We start from the raw sequence: 18794 nt of genomic DNA, 5'->3' as shown, positions 1-18794 counted from the left end.
CAACTGTGGTACAAAGGGATCTGCAGCATCTCTGGAGTGGTAGAGACACAGGTTTGATCCCTGGCCCAGTGCAGTGGGTTAACGATCTGGCTCTTGCCTCTAAGAGGATGCAGGTTCGATTCCTGGCCTCGCTCAGTGGATTAAGGATCTGGTGTTGCCACAAGCTGCAGCATAGGTTGCAGATGCATCTCAGATCTGGTGTCGCCAGTGGCTGTGGTGTAGGCCTCAGGTGGAGCTCCGACTCCACCCCCAGCCTGGGAATTTCCACATGCTGTAGGTGCGGCTATTAAAAAATATATATATATAAAGGAGCAAAAAGAATAAACTGTCATGATATCACCTCTCCAAAATAACCAAGGCTTTTCTATGCATCCATATGTTTTACTTTTACAGAAATGCAGTAATATTTACATCGACTCTAATCAGCTTTTTATAAAAATTAACTGAAATGTCCCCCATCACAATATATCCATATTATAATATCATTGTTAAAAGATTCAAAGAATTCAAGTGTATGATTATACCTTAATATAATCAATCTGATAGACTATTCCAGTTAATATTGGTTTTAAAATATATTTTCGGAGGTCCCATTGTGGCTCAGTGGAAACAAATATGACTAATATCCATGAGGATGTGAGTTCAACCCCTCCCCTCACTCAGTGGCTTGAGGACCTGGTGTTGCCATGAGCTGTGGAGTAGGTCACAGACACGGCTCGGATCTGGTGTTGCTGTGGCTGTGGTGTAGGCCTGCAGCTATAGCTCCCATTTGACCCCTAGCCTGGGAACCTCCATATGCTGTGGGTGCAGCCCTAAAAAAGATTAAAAATAAATAAATAAATAAAATCTCATTAAAGTCATTTAAGATGATGCTATTATTCCCCCCACTTTACATAGAAGGAAATGAACCCATGAACAGGTCACATAATTTGTCTGGATCATCGAGTTCATTAATAACAGGACTAAAGATTCTGAAACACAACTCTTTGCCTTGGCCTCCTTCCTTGTAGACTGCATCGTCATACAATAGAAAAGACTGGAAATCTAGAAAAAAGAAATTTTTCTCTCAGTTACATGCAGCTTCTTGGATTTTCTTAAACCTCTGGATCCCTCTCCGTAGCCCACAATGCAGACACCCACTTAGTGGCCGCTGGGAGGTATACCTGGAGGGATTGCGATGAAAAGAACCCATAAGAAAAAATCCATAGTGGCAATTTAGTTGAAAAACTAGGTTTCAAAGGTCCTCTACTGGTATCAAGAGCTGAATTGTGTTTCTCATCAATCAAATTGTTGAAGTCCTCACTCCCAGTACCTCAGAATGTGACTGTATCTGGAGATTGGGCCTTTAAACAGGTAATGAAGGCAAAATAAGGCTGTGAGGGTGGGACCTAATCCATTGTGATGGATGTCTTTATAAGAAGAGGAGATAAAGACACAAAGACTCACCCGGGAAAGACCAGGTATGGATACAGAGAAGACAGCCATGACAAGTCAAGCAGAGACACCCTCAGAAGAACACAACCATTCAAATACCTTGATCTTGGACTGCTATTCTCCAGAATCATGACAAAATTAATTTCTGTTGTTTAAGCCACTCCGTCTGTGGTACTTTGTTATAACAGCCCTAGCAAACTAATATAAATGGAGTTGGATAATTACTAGTCTCTGAAATTAAAAGCTTTCCTAAGCATTCAAAGTTCCCTTTCAAAAATCAGAAATCTGGACCAGAAAAACCAAACGGAAGTAGTGATGGGGCAGATCCAGTAAGAAGACTCTCAAATTATTTCACATATTATTACTGATTACTAGTGTTTCCCGAATTATCTCATACTGGGATTTTATTGCCCCAAATGGAACTTGACCAAGAGGATCAGTGATTGGGCTTCAATAGTTTATGTTATTCAGCTGAACTTGATGATGCTTATAATAACAGTATTGGATCCGAAGGCAAATTCTCTAGGAGAATGCCTTCTGGATTTCTTCACACAGCTGCTTGAATACACTTACCGTGGAAAGAACAAACCTTGCAGAGTCTCACTAACTTCACACTGGGTGGATGAATGCAGTAGTGCCTGAGAAGTATTGGCATGACTGCTGTTCAAATCAGACAAAAATATGTTCGTGACTAATGCAAAGAGAAATCTCAACAGAAAGGAAAACAAAAAACAACAACAAAAAAAAACAAAGAATGAATTAAACCTTATCCAAAAAGATTAAAAGGGATTGTCTCTAACAAAAGTCCCTTGACTTTCAATTCAGTATTTTTAAAATGCATACAGAACACTATGGGGGAAATTCAAATTTAGAAATTAACCTTGACTCTAACCTCAAATACTTCTTGATATGAGAAAAAAGATACAGACGCACATAGCCATGATTTCATGTAGCCTTTGATGAAATCAGTAATGGAGATTTTTAAAATGTAATGAAATCACCGAGGACAGAGAAGGTCACACTGGTTGGGGCATTGGACAAAAATCCGCAGGGAGGGAGTTTATGTCAAGTCTGAGGTTGTGCAGCATTTACACAGGTGGGTTTGCAGAGGGAGGAGCTTTCTAGGCAGATGGATTAGCACAAAGGAAAACAGATGTTGAGGGCAAATCATGTTCAGTGAAAAAGTAGGAACCTGACCTGCTTACTTGAAGGCAAGCGCTAAGAGGATGGGGCCATTGACCCTGCACTTGGAGATAAAGGACTTGGACTTGAGTACTATGTTCCCCATTTACTAGATTTATAACCTCAATCTCTCTGAGCCTTAAATTCTTCATCTGTGAAACAGAGATAATGATTCACACTTCATGATTATGAAGATTAAAAGTCAGTAGCATCCTGTGTAAAATTTCAACCTGGTAAAACCTGACATGCCGAGTTCTCTTGTGGGGCAGCAGAGGCTCTGGTCACTGCTGTGGCATGGGTACAATCCCTGGACCCAGGAAATCCCACATGCCATGGATGTGGCCAAAAAGTAAAAAATAAAAAATAAAAACTGACATGCAATAAAATTTCAGCAAATGTTAACTGATCCACAGGAGTTTAGACTTGATTCTGTGGAACATAGGGAGCTGATAAGGGTTTTGAGCATGAAAGTGAGATGACTAGAAAGAGACATCTGGAAGTTTCTGCCATTATTACTGTGTATAGGATGGATTAGAGCGCTGCCATTGTGCAAGAAGCCCAGTTAGGCGAGTGTTAACAATAGCACACCCTTGAGGCAATCCGAGCCTGAGGCAAGGCTGTGCTGGCGGGATGGGGAGCAGGCTGATGGATGAGAAGGCTTCCGGAGCAAAAGGCATGGCGATTTGCACCCTAAGACGTAGACTGCTTTTCAGAAAATCAGATTCCAGTCCTGTGGCTCCTTTCTCAAGTAATGGTTCGACTCTATCAAGCTTGCTAACCTCTCTGGATTCCTAGTTTTCACATCTATGAAATAAAGAGATTGGAAAATCTTGAAGTATTGTTACAGCACTAGAATACATCATGCCTCTTTGAATCAGTAACTCTTGTTAAGCTGATTAGCTTAGAAAGTTAAGTGCATAAAGAAGGTAGAAAAATTAAAGATAGCCTTAAGAAAGCAAAAAGCTGTAAACATGAGTTAGTGGGTCAGTAGACGATGTCACTACTAGGAATATGGGAAGAGGAAAACGAACAAGTTGGGGGAGGATATGATTAATGTTGCTCCTAATAGTTTAAAGGGCTGAACTTCAATTAGATTTGTGGCTTTTTTTTTTCAATAGATGGTCTCTTTTATCATGTAAAAAGCAGATTTGAAAGCAAATGTTTTTATCTCTAATTCATAGATTCTTTTCATTGGCGATTCAACCAACAGAGGGATAATGTACTACCTGATTGAGAGATTGAATGACACCTTGCAGGAATGGCAGAAAGTGCATGGCACGAAATTCTATCACAATGTCAATGGTGGGAAGACTCCGATCAGTTATTCCTACTATCCCCAGTTCTGGATAAGCCCTTCATTGAGACCAACATTTGAAAAAGCACTTGAACATCTCTTGCAAAGGTACAACGGAACTATTTTGAACTAAACAATGCCGCCACGTACTGATGTTTTACTAGTGGCCATAATTGTTCACTGTATATCAAATATACTGAAAAACCTAAATACCAAGTAAAATGGCTGAAAACGAGTTGGAAGCGACAAGGAGGTCCTATGATCAGAATGCCAGATATGGTTCAGCGAAATGTGAGGCAGTGCTGTTAAAATGTTTACCATCTGTTTCAAGGCAACATGTGTTGTTTTTCTTTCTGGATTTCAGATCACGTCCCCTGGAGAATACGAGCCAGACGGTATTGGTCGTTGGTGGTGTTCAGTGGCTTAATTCCAATCACCTGCAAATTATTCACAAGGTCTTGAAGAGGTAAATTTCTGCAACACTAACTGCTATGAGTATTCTAAGTTAAAAAAAAAAAAAAAGTCACTCGACGTGACTGAATTTTATCAAGATTGTATTTAAAGAGCAACTCGTAATTTAGAATCCGGTACTTAACGTCTAGTGTAAAATGTTTCAAAATACTTTTGTATCTCATCACAACATGACTCTTCAGCATCTGAATTTACATTTGCTGTAGATCAAATCATGTCCGCAGACACCTAAAACTCTACACACACACACACACACACACACACACACACACACACATCACCTGGTGTACGTCGAATATATAAAATGAGAATTTAGTCCTATATGCCAATTCACACATTCGAAAGGAATTCCACTCTACATGCCCATGTAGACATGGACATCTAGAAATGTAATCAAAGTTCATGACTGGAGCTCTGATCATTTCACAGGGAAAATTTACTCAATATCCTTGTGATCATCAAAACTTTGGGAATTGGATTTCACCTGCCAGTGGATGGAGTACATTTCTTAACACAGGTGAGCCCATTTTCTCCAGCCCGTGTGAACGTCACGCTTCCTTTGAGGGGCTTTATTGGTGTCTGAAAAAGGATCCAAAAGGCCCTACGTAATGTTGAGCAATTTTCATAAAATTGTGATTATGGATTATGATGACAAGTCAGCTGGAAGTAAGGGCACTAGTCTCATAAATAATGCTCTGAGTTCCTCAAAGAAGGCGCGCGGGGGTGGGGGGTGTGCCAAAGTTGGAAATAATAGAGACCAGAGGGGTAGGAGGTCATTATGCTTTACGTGGCCCCTTCTGTCCCTAATGTTTCATACGCCTTTAAAAAAGCTCATGCTGAAGCCACAGAAGAAATTGCCAGAGTCAATCCATATTTTGGGAAAGCGTGGCTTTGGGGAGGATGATTTCTGACTGATTGCTTTCAAAAAGCATCTTGAAGTAGTTTTCTCCATCTTTTCTCTGGTGAGATATTCATAAATGAAAGGCGTTAGAGGCCTCTGACCGGTTCTTATAGAGGACAGGAAATTGAGAGTCTCAACACGGAATAGAAGTCTCAGAAAAGAAAGGAAAGACAGCTTCTGTAGGTAAGTGAACCAGCTACTCTTGTGCAGCAAGGAAGCAAGGAGGGGTCACAGATGGCAGGTTTGTGGGCAGTTGCTCAGGGAACTTGGGGAGCACTGGGAAGTGGGGAGACTGGAAGCTGTCTTTTAATATGTAAATCGGGTGGAATTTATTTTTGTGTCAGTTTTGAGCGCTCCTAGCTTTTCTCCGGCACAGATGAAAGGACCCCCTTCTCCTTTCTCGAAACCTTGCCTGCCTGGCTTCCAGATCTGTGCAGTAAAACCAGGGAATGGGTAGAAAGTGGCCCAAGTAAAACCTCCACATCCAGCCTCTTGGAGTCAGGAAGGGTTGAGGTCACTTAAAGGGGGTTGAGGCATTTAATTTCGATTTTATTTTATGTGTTCATTTTTGGCCACCCCACGGCATGTGGAGCTCCCAGGCCAGGCATCCGATCCGAGCCACAGTCGTGGCCTAAGCCTCGCTGCAGCCACGTGGGATCCCCAACCCACTGTGCTGGGCCGGGGATTGAACCTGCATCCCGAGATGCTGCTGACCCCATCGCCCCACACCAGGAGCTCTGGGTTAAGGAATTTAACCTCTGGGGTAGCGAAAGGGTTGGAGATGGTTAAAGGTTAGAAGAGGAGTCTTTGGATAATTTTTTTCTATGGATTGTAAATCAAACCTCTTGAATGTTATTCGAAGGCCTCAGGTCAAGTTCAAGGCTCCTTGAAGCCTCTGGTAGCTCCTCTTTGAGTGTGGCTTGTCACAGGAACTGGAATACTTGGGTGCCTACTTCTGTTTAGGAGTTCTTCTCAGCCAACTCTTCTTCCGCACCTACCACGCGCCAGCTTTGCTTAACCTTTGTGCCCACCTGCCCCCAGGGCTTTGATAGCGTTCATCAGTCTTTTCAAACTGGGTGAAGACAAAAGGAGGGAAGAAGAGGAGGGGAAGCGATAGAACAAAAGAGAAAGGGGCCATAGCAAGGGGAGGCAGAAGAGAAGTCTGAACTCCGAGATGCCGCATTCATCATCCGCATCATGGCTTCTTCCTTCCTGGCAGACTCGGTTCTTGCTTCCTGTGTGTGTGCATGTATGCACACACACCCCCCCCACACACACACACGTGCACGCACACACACACTCACTCCGCCACTGAGTGTTTCAGCTCCTCAAGCACCCCATGCTCTCAGACCTCCAGGTCTTTGAAGCCACTGTTCCCTCTCCCACCACCTCCTCGCCTGGGTAACTTCCCATCACCCTGCAAGTGTTAATTTATCTTCGGTTTCCTGTGGGAAGACTTAACTCACACCCGGGACTCAATTGGCTGTTGAGTCCAGGAGCTCGTTAACGATGCCTGCCATGAATAAGCTCCTGTAACAGTGTTTGGTGTCTTCGTTCATGTCACTCAACAGATAGCATCCTTGGTTATCTGTCTCCCCTGCTAGACTAATCTCTGTGAGAACAGGGGCGCGGGAGGGATGTCTTCGTGGCTCACTCTGGAACCTCAAATGCAAAACACAATCCTCAGCACATGGGAGATTCTGGGGGGAAAAAAAAAAAAAACTCTCACACATGAATGAATGAGTAATATTTTGTAGGTTTAGGAGGCTTCCAGACTGCCCCTTCAGGACGGTGACATTCATTCCCCTGGGCAGCTGCAAGGGTGACCTAAGTCCCAGCAGAAACTGCCTTTCAGGCAGGGCCTCAACCAAACCTCAGCCCCCTTTCCTTAATGTGGACCATCTCAGAAGGGCCATCCCAGCTCTAGAACTCCCAATGGACTCAGCAAAAGCCTCTGTTACAAGGACACTGCATCTTAGCTTCTCTCTCGATCCAGCGCATTGTCCTTCACTCCCTTGTGGGGGTCGAGCCCAAGGGTGCTCTCCTCGTAGCCCTCTGCATACAAACAGAAGTTTTTCATCTTAGGGTCTACTTCCTGAAGAACTGACCTTTCTCTAGAAACCACTTACTGTAAAGCTTCTTCTGCTTTTTACAATTGGGCACATTAGGGTTGAGAAGATACTTGTAACTAGACAAGAAAAAGCCTGCAAACAGTATTGAACACCTTGACCATCATTTTGCTGATAATGGCACAGACCAGATTCCCATCTGTCTCTTTTCCTCCAGAGTCCCCCTTTATAAGCCTTTTCTATTCACTGCTTTCATGGGGCGGGGTGGTGGTGGGGAGGCATTCTTCTTTGAATGTTACATAAAATCATTACATAGGAGCTCCCTGATGGCTCAGCAGGGTAAGGTTCTGGCATTGTCACTGCTGTGGCTCTGGTTATTGCTGCAGCTTGGGTTCAGTCCCTGGCCAGAAAACTTCCACAGGCTGCAAGTGAGCACCCCCCGCCCCCAAAAAATCATTTTGCAGGCACAGTTGGAGGAGGCAGAATATTGGACATCTTTGTATTGCTTCTTTTATCTTGTAGTTGGATTTTTATTTTTTTATTTTATTTTATTTTATTTTTTTTTTTGTCTTTTTGCTATTTCTTGGGCCGCTCCCGCGGCACATGGAGGTTCCCAGGCTGGGGGTCCAATCGGAGCTGCAGTCTCCGGCCTACGCCAGAGCCACAGCAACGCAAGATCCGAGCCGCGTCTGCAACCTACACCACAGCTCACGGCAACGCCGGATCGTCAACCCACTGAGCAAGGGCAGGGATTGAACCCGCAACCTCATGGTTCCTAGTTGGATTCGTTAACCACTGCGCCACGACGGGAACTCCAAGTTGGATTTTTAAATACAAGTAATTATTTGGTTTTTTTACCTTGAAAATGAAAAAAAATTTTTTTTGCTCTTTAGAAACGGAAAGGGGAGTGCAGTTCCCTCCCTGTATCATTTTGGGTTCTCCAAGACACAGACACCACGACAGGGTTAGCGGAATAAGAGAGTTATTGGAAAGAATGACCAAGAAGAACAAAGGGAAGAGGACAGGAGAAGAAAGGACGGGTTTCAGACCACAGCACCCGATGCATATTACTCAGATATCACTCAGTCTTATACCAGTTTTTTTCCTTGTTTCTTTTCCGCTTGTTAGGGCCACACCTGAGGTATATGGAGGTCCCAGGCTAGGGGTCCAGTCAGAGCTGCAACTGCCAGCCTACACCACAGCCACAGCAATGTGGGATCCAAGCTACATCTGTCCTACACCATAGCTCACAGCAACACTGGACCCTTAACTCAATGAGGCCAAGGATCAAACCCGAATCCTTGTGGGTACTAGTTGGGTTCATAACCCACTGAGCCACAACGAGAACTCCATCAAATGCTTTTTGAGTGTCCATTATGTATTGGGAACCGTGGTTGGCTGTCATATGTCTGATATGAAGGGAGTGGAAGGAGGATCAGGTGGGAAGATTCTCAGACTTCAGGTCAGTTGAGAAAGTCTTGGCCAAGCCTCTGAGAAATCCTGGAGCCCGAGTAGTTAGCGGAGGAGTCCCTTTTTCCAACAGTGGACCTGAACTAGAGCACCTGCAAGCTTCGTCACTGCCTCAGATGAGGTCGGGAGGGGAGGGAGGTATATAATTTAGAAAAGCAGCAGCTGGAGCCTTCAGTCAATTCCTGGGCTCGCTGAAGCCCACTCCCCATGTCTGTTTCCCTACCCCCATCCAGCCAGCAAACCTCACTGCTCAGAAGCCCCTCTGGAAGTCTCACTGTCGCGCTGTCCCCCCAAAGACCCCTTCCCTTTTCCCTCCCGGCTCAGAGCCTGGTATATTTACCTCCAACAAAGGACCTAGTAAATATCTACCTATCTGCTTCTCCTGTTCGAATGCAGTGTCTTAAGAGCAGAGCAGGTACCATTATTCATCCTTGTATTCCCATCCCTCAGAGCTAAACACAAAACAGATACTAAATGATATTCAAGTGACTAAATGAGCAAGAATTCAAACAGATGGAGATAGTATTTGTGATTTTCAAATCTTGGCTTTGAAATTGAGAATTTTAAGTACTTCCATGGATCTTTGTGGGCAATAAACCTAACTACTTTTCGTAGAAGAGAAAGTTCCAAACTGTGTGTCACTATATAGATATTGATATACTGCTTTTTTATAGATGTGTATGTGTTTATATTTATTTTGAAAATAAATTAGGACACATCTTTGTTTAAGAAATGCATCTGAAATTAATTATTTATCTCACAATAAGGCCAATCTGTAAAAAAAGATGATATTTACATGATTTTACCTGAGTTATTAAATCATAAGACCATCCCCTTAATCAAAATTCTCATTCTTCTCTTTTCCAATACAGAGTGAAGTTCAGAACTTATGGAAAGAAAATTTGATTATTCTGGATGCTGCAAAAACATATGGCTATGAAGTGGTTGACACATTCACTATAACAATGGGGCGGTACAAAGAGTTTTTGCAGGGGACCTGTGGATGTCATTTCCATGAGGTATGCTGGCTCTCTGATTTCTATAGATGTGGATTTTTTTATGTAATTTCTCATTATATCTTTCATTGCATTGTCAGTCTTATTTTGCATTAAAGAAACGATGTCCAGAGGAAATTAAACTCCTCATCACGTAGCCAAAGCATGTAGCAGTCACAACATGAGGCTCTACAAAATGAAGTGTTAAAATAATTAGTGTTTACGCAGATGCCTGAAAACCAGGAAGATGGGAACTTGGAAAGTACTTTTCTAATGGACCCTGAGCCTTCCCATCAGAAACTGTGTCCAAAGAAGAGGGGAAATGTTTTTAGTTGAGGCAGCTTGAAAATCAAGGCAATTTAATGTGCTAAATTGATGAATGACGTTTCTCCATCAGTTTACCCAACGCATGAACCAGAGGGTCTGAGTTTTGAATAATTTTTCCTTCCTAATGTTAGAAATAATTTTATTTGTAACCAGTAATTAAATAGTCAGCTGATAAGGTGAGAGTAGAGAATATTTTTCCCCTTTGACCCCCTGTCCTTTCAAACACTGTGGATGATTTCTTCTCTACACTCAAATAAAATCTTAGCAGGTCCTCTCTTTTTTTTTTTTTTTTTTTTTTTTTTTGAAGTGGCATATGGAGGTTCCCAAGCTAGGGGTTGAATTGGAGCTGTAGCTGCCGGCCTACGCCAGAGCCACAGCAACGCAGGATTCGAGCTGCGTCTGCAACCTACACCACAGCTCACGGCAACACTGGATCCTTAACCCACTGAGCAAGGCCAGGGATCGAACCCGCAACCTCATGGTTCCTAGTCAGATTCGTTAACCACTGAGCTACGACGGGAACTCCCGGGTCTCATAATTTTAAAACCACATTCAGGCAAGAATAGGACTCCAGTCACTTTCAGTCATAAGAAGAATCTCACCTCAGGACTGAAATCGCCCAGTCCTGTGTTAGAACCACATGAAGTTACTTCCTTCCCCCAGCTCAAGGTCTGCCTCAGTTTCAAAAGTCCGAAGTAAGACAGAGGGTGCAGGAGGCTTCTTTCCTATTTTCCTCTTTGTGCTTTGCTACTCTTCCACTCCCATCCCTTTCTTGGTTGGGTCAGAGTAGATGGATATTAAGGACAAGAAAAATCTTACTTGAGTGGCATAAACATAATCCATCGATGTGCCTTCTGGGTAGAGCATGCTGATTCTTTCTTTCTAGGGTACTCTTGTGGACTTTCTTGAGGACACCCGCCACCAGGGCCCTCTGATTACAGCCTCTTTGACAGAGGCAATGCCTCTGTTATAGCTTCATTCCTTCCTTGGCCCGTTGGCTACCAATTGTCCACCCCTCTGTTTGGGATCACTCTGCTTCTCCAGGCATCCTCTTGGAAAATATTCAAAATAGCACTGGGTTTGCTATACTCGGTCGGCCACGTTTGGTCCACAAAAACACTAATGCATCCTTGCTCCGCTGTCTCGGGAAATAAAGTCTGCTCCCAAGGCAGCCCAGTCTTTTTTTTTCTCTTTCTCGTCCTAGCTCTTACTCTTACTCTCTCATATCCTTCACCTTAAAGCTGATCTGTAGCCACGGTGTCTCATACCAGTTCTAACGCTCCCAGTTCCAAAGAACTCAGTCCCACCTCTCAGAGTTGGTCTCTTGAAGCCCTGTCTCACTTGGCTTAAAGCAAGGATGAAGCAACTGCCTAAGAAGGTGGAAGACCACAAAATATTGGGAAAACATCCTTCATAGCAATTCCTTTTCTTCCTTATTCTCCTTTTGTCTTAATCAGGCAGGGGGTTGCTTAACCACACTTTTGCAAGTTTTGCGTATGTTGCCCCTACACTACTTTGGACTGTGAGGTTACTCAGCTCCCGTTGTTTGCTCTACATCTCAGGAGCTTCAGCAGAAACTGTGATGGAGAGAGTCTTGTTTGATCATCCTGTCAGATACTGATCCATTTGTTCTTTCTTTTGTGGTACCTTTTATAAACCAGGGTGCAGTCACTAGTGGGTTGTCATTAGTGAAGTGAGAACTAAAGGTTTCTTCTGATACTGTTTTTCAGCCCTAAGATGACTGAGGAGAAATCCGTCTTGATCCTCAGATTTTTATGAATATCCAAAAATTATTGACATTGCAATGTTCTTCTGTAGGTTCTGCTAATGGACTCATGTTATATTTTTGTGTGACAAGTGGAACCGCCTCTCAGAGAAGTGAGAGCCTGCACACCATCAGAGTGTGGCATTTGAAGTTTTCATTTAGCAGCTTGAAGCGTGGCCATGCTGTTGCAGAACAGATTTTAGGCTATGGGATACTGTGTGTCTACTTTCTTCTTCCACAAGAAAATATTCTTCCAGGGCCTATCCTATTTTCATAAGGTCAAGATGTATAAATAGAAGAGTAGGTAGCTTGGAAGAAGAAGAAACGGTGAACCTGTGGCTGAACCAGCCCAGCATCATAGTTGGCTGCAAAAACAAGCCAAAGGTTTCAAACCCACAGAAAATAGGGACTTCGAAAGACAACGTACAGATTGAGTTTTTTGCCTCTTTTAGAAAAGTTTTATTGATTTATTTTTATATGATGTGCCTTCACTATTTGTGAGGAAGGTATCTGTTTTTCTTTCTTCAGCTTTAGTGCTCTTTTTTTTTTTTTATTTTCCCACTGTACAGCAAGGGGGTCAGGTTATCCTTACATGTATACATTACAATTACATTTTCCCCCCAGCCTTTCTTCTGTTGCAACATGAGTATCTAGACAAAGTTCTCAATGCTATTCAGCAGGATCTCCTTGTAAATCTATTCTAAGTTGTGTCTCATAAGCCCAAGCTCCCAATCCCTCCCACTCCCTCCCCCTCCCATCAGGCAGCCACAAGTCTCTTCTCCAAGTCCATGATTTTAGCTTTAGTGCTCTTAAAGTCTAAAAAAGAGAAGTTCTCCAGTGATTTCCCACATGGCTCCAAGTAAAAACAGAAGATGCCCTTCCCACAGGATTAAATTAGGTGTATCTTCTGCCATAGGATCAACCAGTTGACAGTAAAAGCCATGGGATGTGAGAACTACCATAAAGACTCTCTGAGCCATCAGAACTAGAATGTTGGCTTATAATTAATACTAATAAAAGCCATCCTTAATTTACATAATCATGATTTAACCAGGTAAAATTAGTTCACTTATTTGAGTTTATAATTTTTGTACACAATTATTATATACAAATTGTTTTTATTAAACCCTATTTCTGATGGGTGCTATCTTGATGGCAAGCTGTATGGACATCCCCAAAATTATCTGTTGTTTCTGGAGCAGTGTTATCCATTTTGATGTTTTCATGTTTGAGCTGCAATACTTCTGGGAGCATTTGCAGTTACAACATAGAACTGATAAGATCACCATTCTCAACTGACTCCCTTCATCACAAAGTCTCTAAACCCATTCGTCACTTAGGCATAATTGTTGCTTAACTCCTGAACAATTTGTACCACTTGTACCTCAGGAAGTTTCCAGTGCTGACACTGATGTTTTATAATCTTTCTAAACCATCACCCAACGTCTTAAATCACTGTGAGCTTATTATAAACAATCAAGAAAATCTACAGCTTTTTGCAAAGGATGGTTTGATGATGAATGTAGCAAGCTGGGCAAACATAAATTTGGCCTCATACAAAACATATGCAAGGGCAGAAATTCATTAATAACAACCACTTTTTTCCCTCTGTGCTCGGCCTATGAGCTGGCAAAAGTACTTGTCATACAGTAAAAGCAGAAATGAAGATTTACTGTATTAGAGTGATAAGAATTCAGGTCTGGGAGCCTTGGATCTTTTGGTTTTCAATTAAACCATTCCCACAATAGATTCCCAGATACCTGAGAAGGATTGCAGTAATCATCACAGTAGGATCTTGCAGTGTTCTCTCTGACTTGTGGTGAGGATTCTATCATAGACATAACAAACCAGCTCCAGTGGGCTCTTGTTGCCATAGGTGAGATTAAAGGTCTTGGGGCGTCTCTTTCATCTGTCAAGGCACTGAGAGAGGATATGTTGCCACCATGAATCTGTAAACAATTTCCCAACTGGTCTCCATCAATTTTGACGAAAACGTTTTTGCTGATTAGAAAAGCAGGTGTTTCTCTTCATGGGTAGAAATGGAATTTTGTTTTCCCAGTGTTTATACAGGACAACAAACAGGATCCAGGTAGCTCTTGCCCAAGAGTGGTTTTGGATGGTGCCTTGAGTAATGTGGCAAACATCTAGTGTGAGCAAGCTAAGACCTGGAAAGGGTGCAAAAATATTATCAGCCCAAACCTGGCTGCAGAAGGGGCAAATCCAAAACCAATTGTTACGTGATTATTAGTCAGTCTAATTTGTTGCATAGACCTTATATGATGTCTCTGTTTTCTGGCAGATATAGCTATAGTTCTTGACTCAGTCAGAAATGAAACAAAACAACAAAACATAAAAACCTTCTGGCATCACTGCCAAACTCTACTATCAACAAGTCTCCTTTGATTCTGGCACCTTGGAAAGAAGGGCTTTTCAGTTCTTTGTCAGACATGATTTCCTGTTATTAGTTCATCTTAATTAAATTAACAAGCTTATCTGGTCTAGAAATGTTTTCCTTCTGTATGATGGGCTTAAAGGTTTTGTCTTTATCCTTCAAACTTTCAAAGTTCATCATAAACACAATGAAAGAAAAAGCCTTTAAATTCATCTAAAAAACTTTTCAAGAAAGAAGAAATATAGTTATAACTCAAATATAGTTATCTTATTAATATAACTCAAATATAGTTATCTTATTTAGCAGATCCCAGAATTTAACAATCAGCATGCTATTTTTAATAAATTAGTAATGGCAATTTAATTCAACAAATTTTTGTGTATCATTGTACTAACTGCTGTCAAATGAATTAGGAGAACATTTTGTAAAATTCCATAAGCATCTCAAACATGCTCCTAATTTGAGAATTAATATTCCATTTAAGCTCTCTTCTTCTCCAGTATTCCTGAATTTACTCTATTGCACCATCACTTACCAACTATCTTTTGTATTTTACTCCTTATCTTTCTCCAACCCCTTAACAGCTTCCAACTGGCTAGTTACCAAATCCTATTCACCTCCCAAATATTCTTTCAAATCTTTCCCTATACTCTCTTGTTCCAATTGCTTTGACCTTGTTAATTCTTTTACTTAATTATCCAACATTTATTTTTTTGAGTCCAGTTCTTGACCTAAACAATAGTAACACAAAAACAAATAGAATATACTTTCTACCTTCAACCCACTGTGGTCAGAGAATCAGGCATAAAAATCCATATGTTGAAATGATATGTTAAGCAGAGTGTTAGAACTATAAATAGGGTATTATAATAACCCTATTATAATAGGGAAGGGGTGCTTGGTCCAATCTGAGGATTGCATGAACCTCTTCTTGAAAACTACCCAAGTTTACTATTAATGGATAAGTAGGCCCTAGTCAAGGTAATAAGGGAATGGCAGAGGAAACTATTCTAACCCCATAAAACAATTCCACCAAAGTAGCCATGAAATAGCCTGATGCTCTCAGGAAATCATAAGCAATTCTTTTTGATTTTTTGTTTTTTTTTTTTTTTGGCCACACCTGCAGCATGTGGAAGTTCTGGGGCCAAGGATCGAACCTGCACCACATCATCGACCCAAACCGCTGCAGTGACAACACCAGATCCTTAACCCACTGTGCCACAACAGAACTCTACAAGCAATTCTGTGTATTGTAGACCATCAATTATAAAAGGGGGCTAGGAGAGTAGGTGAGGGCCAGATCATGGTAGGAGCTTAGACTTTATCTAAAGGTGATGGAAGGTCAAGGAAAGGGTTTAGAGAGACTGAGATGGTCACAACTTTGTTTCAAATAGCTACGTCTGTTAACAGTGAAGAGGGAAGATTTGAAGAGGACTAAGTCAGGGAGAGCAGTTAGGAGACTTTTTCAGAAGTTAAATGAGAGGTGACAAGGCTCTTCCTAACCTGAACAGAGGCAACAATCATAAGAGAGAAGCAGACATATATGAGCCCTATTAAAAAAAAAAAATCTGTAGATCTTATCAGTGGCAAGAAGGAGTAGGAAGAATCAAAGATGATTCCTAACTTGAGTGACAGATTAGAGAACTGAACTGGCAGTTGAGACAGAGAATAACTGAGAAGGGACGGGCTCAGGGAAGAGATGATGAATTCCATTTTGAACATGTTATGTTTGCGATGCCTGCAGGACATCCAGGTGGAGAGCCCTAACAGGCACTTGGATGTACAAGTCTGATGCTTGAGGGACAGGGTGGGGCTGGGGAGAAAAAGTTGGAATTCTCAGAAAATAGGTAATAGTCGAAACCTGGAAAATAGATTATCCAAAGGAAGTGCCGTAGAGTCAGAAGAGCTGAGGAAGGAATTCTTGAAAACACCAGTATGTAAGGAAAGTTTGGAGAAATAAGAGCATTTGAATTTGGAGAGTCCACTGTTCAGGGAAAGCTCTAGCAGACTGCAGTGCCATGGAAAGCCAAAAAAGGAAAATGTGTAAGGAGAGAGCGAAACAGGGTTAATGTTGTCCAGTGGAACAGATATCTCCAGTAAGATAAGGATTGTAAAATAGTCATTGACTTTGACATTGAGAAGGTCCTTCCTTACCATATGAAGAGTAGCTTCAGTAAAACGTTAGGGGCAGAAAGTAAACTACAGTAGATTAGAGAGAGATAAAAATATGAGAAAAGACAAAACCTTTCAACAAAGGGAAATAAAAGAGAGGGGAAGATACTGGAGTTAGAAAAGAAGGTGGTTTAAGGGCAGTTTATAGGAGGAATGGCTTTGCTCGTGTTTAAGAGCCAAAGGGGGGATGGTCACTCCTGAGGGATGCGTTAAGAACACAGGAATGGGAGGGACTGTTGCAGGGAGGACCCTGATGATGTGGGAAAGGATCAGGTCAAGGACACTGGTAAATAGTGGGTGGGATGCTGATAAATGAACAGCATGAGAAGGAGGGTCATCTTGCCCATCATTCATTTGCTGTAAACGCTTCCAATATCTCATCTTGGAACCTTCACTTTCAACTACTTGAATTCATCTTTCATGTCCCCACCTAGTGTCATATTTCTACACTTCAAATTGAATGGTGTCATTTCAAATCTTTCAGTAACTCTGTAACTAAAGAGGAGTCACAAAAGCTTTTACTACCTACCATTCCTACACCCCCTTCTTTGGAGAGCAATTCTAGATCGTCCTTTCTGTGTAAAATAATTTGTGTTCATTCCATCATCTGCAGGTGAATAATAGCTGATCAGATTAAACATCAGTGCCTGGTGAGAATGAAATCATTAGCCATAATGGAGCCCAGCCTTCCCCGAGATGGGTTGTTGCAAAACCATGCTTCCGAAGGCAGCATCCTGTATTGAATGGTGGTAACACTAATAGCATCAGTACATCTCTCTTAAGAAGGATAATTAAATGGAGGATGATAAAGGAAAGCCTCATTCTCTCTACATTGAACTAGTATTATCACCCCAGGAGGTAGCTCTCCAGCCCAGCCTCTGCAGTGCTGGAACCTGGAATGTCAGGATGCCTACAAAAGAGATGCTGATCCATCACTATTTCATTTCATGCTCTATGCAATGAACCGTCATTCCTGGGGGTTAAGCTACCAACCTTTAAGTGTCAAACTGAAATGGACCTTCAGCTGCCTTGATTATAATTTCCTAATTTATGTTTCAGTGTTCCAGCCTGGTGAAAAGCGACTCCGTGGTTTGAGAAATACCTTATCCCCCTACACTTGAGGGATTCTTAAATAATATTAGCATATTAAATGATTCTCAAACCCCTAAAGCAAAGAAACTGTTAAGCTTAGTTTGACCCATTTTTTTCCAAAATTTTGACCGCAGAATGGCTTTTCTTTTTTATTAGCACCACTAACACCTCACTAAACATACCCTGGGAAAGCTAGCATAGAGAAAAGATCTCAAATCATGCTTGGAGTACAGATAACATGTGGCAGATTGGCCACAAGCATTTATCTTCCCTTCCACTTGAAACTCCAGTCAAAAGACTTTAAAGATATAAATTTTCACCAGCACCACCATCCAAAAAAAAAAAAAAAAAAAAAAGAATAAATAACTCATAATATATAAGAAATCCAAATACATTTGAAGAAGTTTGACTTAACCTGCAAGGAGCGTTACAGTGTAAAGGGCCCAGAGAGAGAAACAACACTTAGAGCAAGGGCGCCCTTGAACCATGGATCCTCTGAGCAGATCAAAAGACCTGAAGAAGCCACATGCTGAGGATGCCAGAGCTGAAATACACACCACAAAACAATTGGTTAAAAGTCTTCATTCAAAACTGGTGCACCCTGAGTCCCTCACCTCAACCCATGCAGTCAATACACCCTTACATATGACTTCTTTTAAAATTGAACAGCGAAGAGTCTGGACTCAGAAACACAAGAGCAAATTCATCTAGAGGCTGAAATCAGAAAACCTAAAGTGAAATTGGCCCCTGAAAGGGGGGGGGGGCGCTAAAATTCTCCTCCAACCCCCTAAATGCCAGCATCAGTGTGCCACCGCGGCAAGGAGGCCGGAGAGCTCTTTTGACAAGAAATGCCATGGCTTCAGAGAAGATCTCTTTTAAAAAGGCCAGAAGAATGCTGAGCAGATCCCTGCGGGGATGCCAGTAGTGGGAAATGTTGGTCTACACAAATCTTTTCTAAATAACATTTTAGTGCCATTTTTTAAATTCTTAAATAAAAATTCTAAGTTCAGGAGAGATGGATGGAAACAAATACCCATGATTTAAGATCAAAGTATTTTCCAAGACTCAACCTGTCCATCTAAATAGAGCAGAACAGGAATGTAGCTTGTACTCAGACTAATGAAGATCATTCAAATAGTAGCAAGAATTCAGTGACATGAATATTCAGCCACTTGGGAAACTGAGTTTAAGACAAGGAGTATATGGGAAACTACGTGGAAGTGCAAGATA

At 41.8% G+C, this 18794-nt stretch overlaps 1 protein-coding gene and 2 long non-coding RNA genes across 17 annotated transcripts in view; 2 read left to right on the top strand and 1 right to left on the bottom strand.

Annotated features, from left to right (window-relative positions):
- LOC146394974 (uncharacterized) overlaps window positions 1-18794 on the bottom strand; it is a 52720-nt gene that overhangs the window by 1833 nt on the left and 32093 nt on the right. Inside the window, exons 4-5 of one of the 2 annotated variants that reach the window (XR_014834416.1) lie at window positions 12716-14073; window positions 10420-12446 (exon numbers count right to left, since the gene is read on the bottom strand). The exons of the other annotated variant lie outside the window; for it this stretch is intronic. This is a non-coding gene — a long non-coding RNA (uncharacterized LOC146394974). Of the gene's footprint in view, window positions 1-10419; window positions 12447-12715; window positions 14074-18794 lie in introns of those variants that run through there. 2 annotated transcript variants of the gene reach the window in all.
- Window positions 1-18794, top strand: part of CPED1 (cadherin like and PC-esterase domain containing 1) — a 281918-nt gene that overhangs the window by 253964 nt on the left and 9160 nt on the right. For all 14 annotated transcript variants that reach the window (XM_021078989.2, XM_085006011.1, XM_021078990.2 and 11 more), the window contains 4 exons: window positions 3798-4018; window positions 4275-4376; window positions 4811-4898; window positions 9694-9840. In XM_021078989.2, the coding sequence (XP_020934648.2) occupies window positions 3798-4018; window positions 4275-4376; window positions 4811-4898; window positions 9694-9840 (558 nt within the window). The remainder of the gene's footprint in view (window positions 1-3797; window positions 4019-4274; window positions 4377-4810; window positions 4899-9693; window positions 9841-18794) is intronic.
- On the top strand, window positions 10419-16555 carry LOC146394975 (uncharacterized). Its single transcript, XR_014834415.1, has 2 exons — window positions 10419-12441; window positions 12713-16555. It is a non-coding gene; the product is annotated as an uncharacterized LOC146394975 (long non-coding RNA).

Source organism: Sus scrofa, chromosome 18 (genome assembly GCF_054392235.1).
Source record: "Sus scrofa isolate SSC_HxYL_T2T_F1_AM1 chromosome 18, Sscrofa_HxYL_maternal_Yorkshire_Landrace_v2.0, whole genome shotgun sequence".
Classification (NCBI taxonomy): domain Eukaryota; kingdom Metazoa; phylum Chordata; class Mammalia; order Artiodactyla; family Suidae; genus Sus; species Sus scrofa.
Note: the sequence above shows the minus strand (reverse complement) of the source record. Positions and strands in the feature narration are given on the sequence as shown.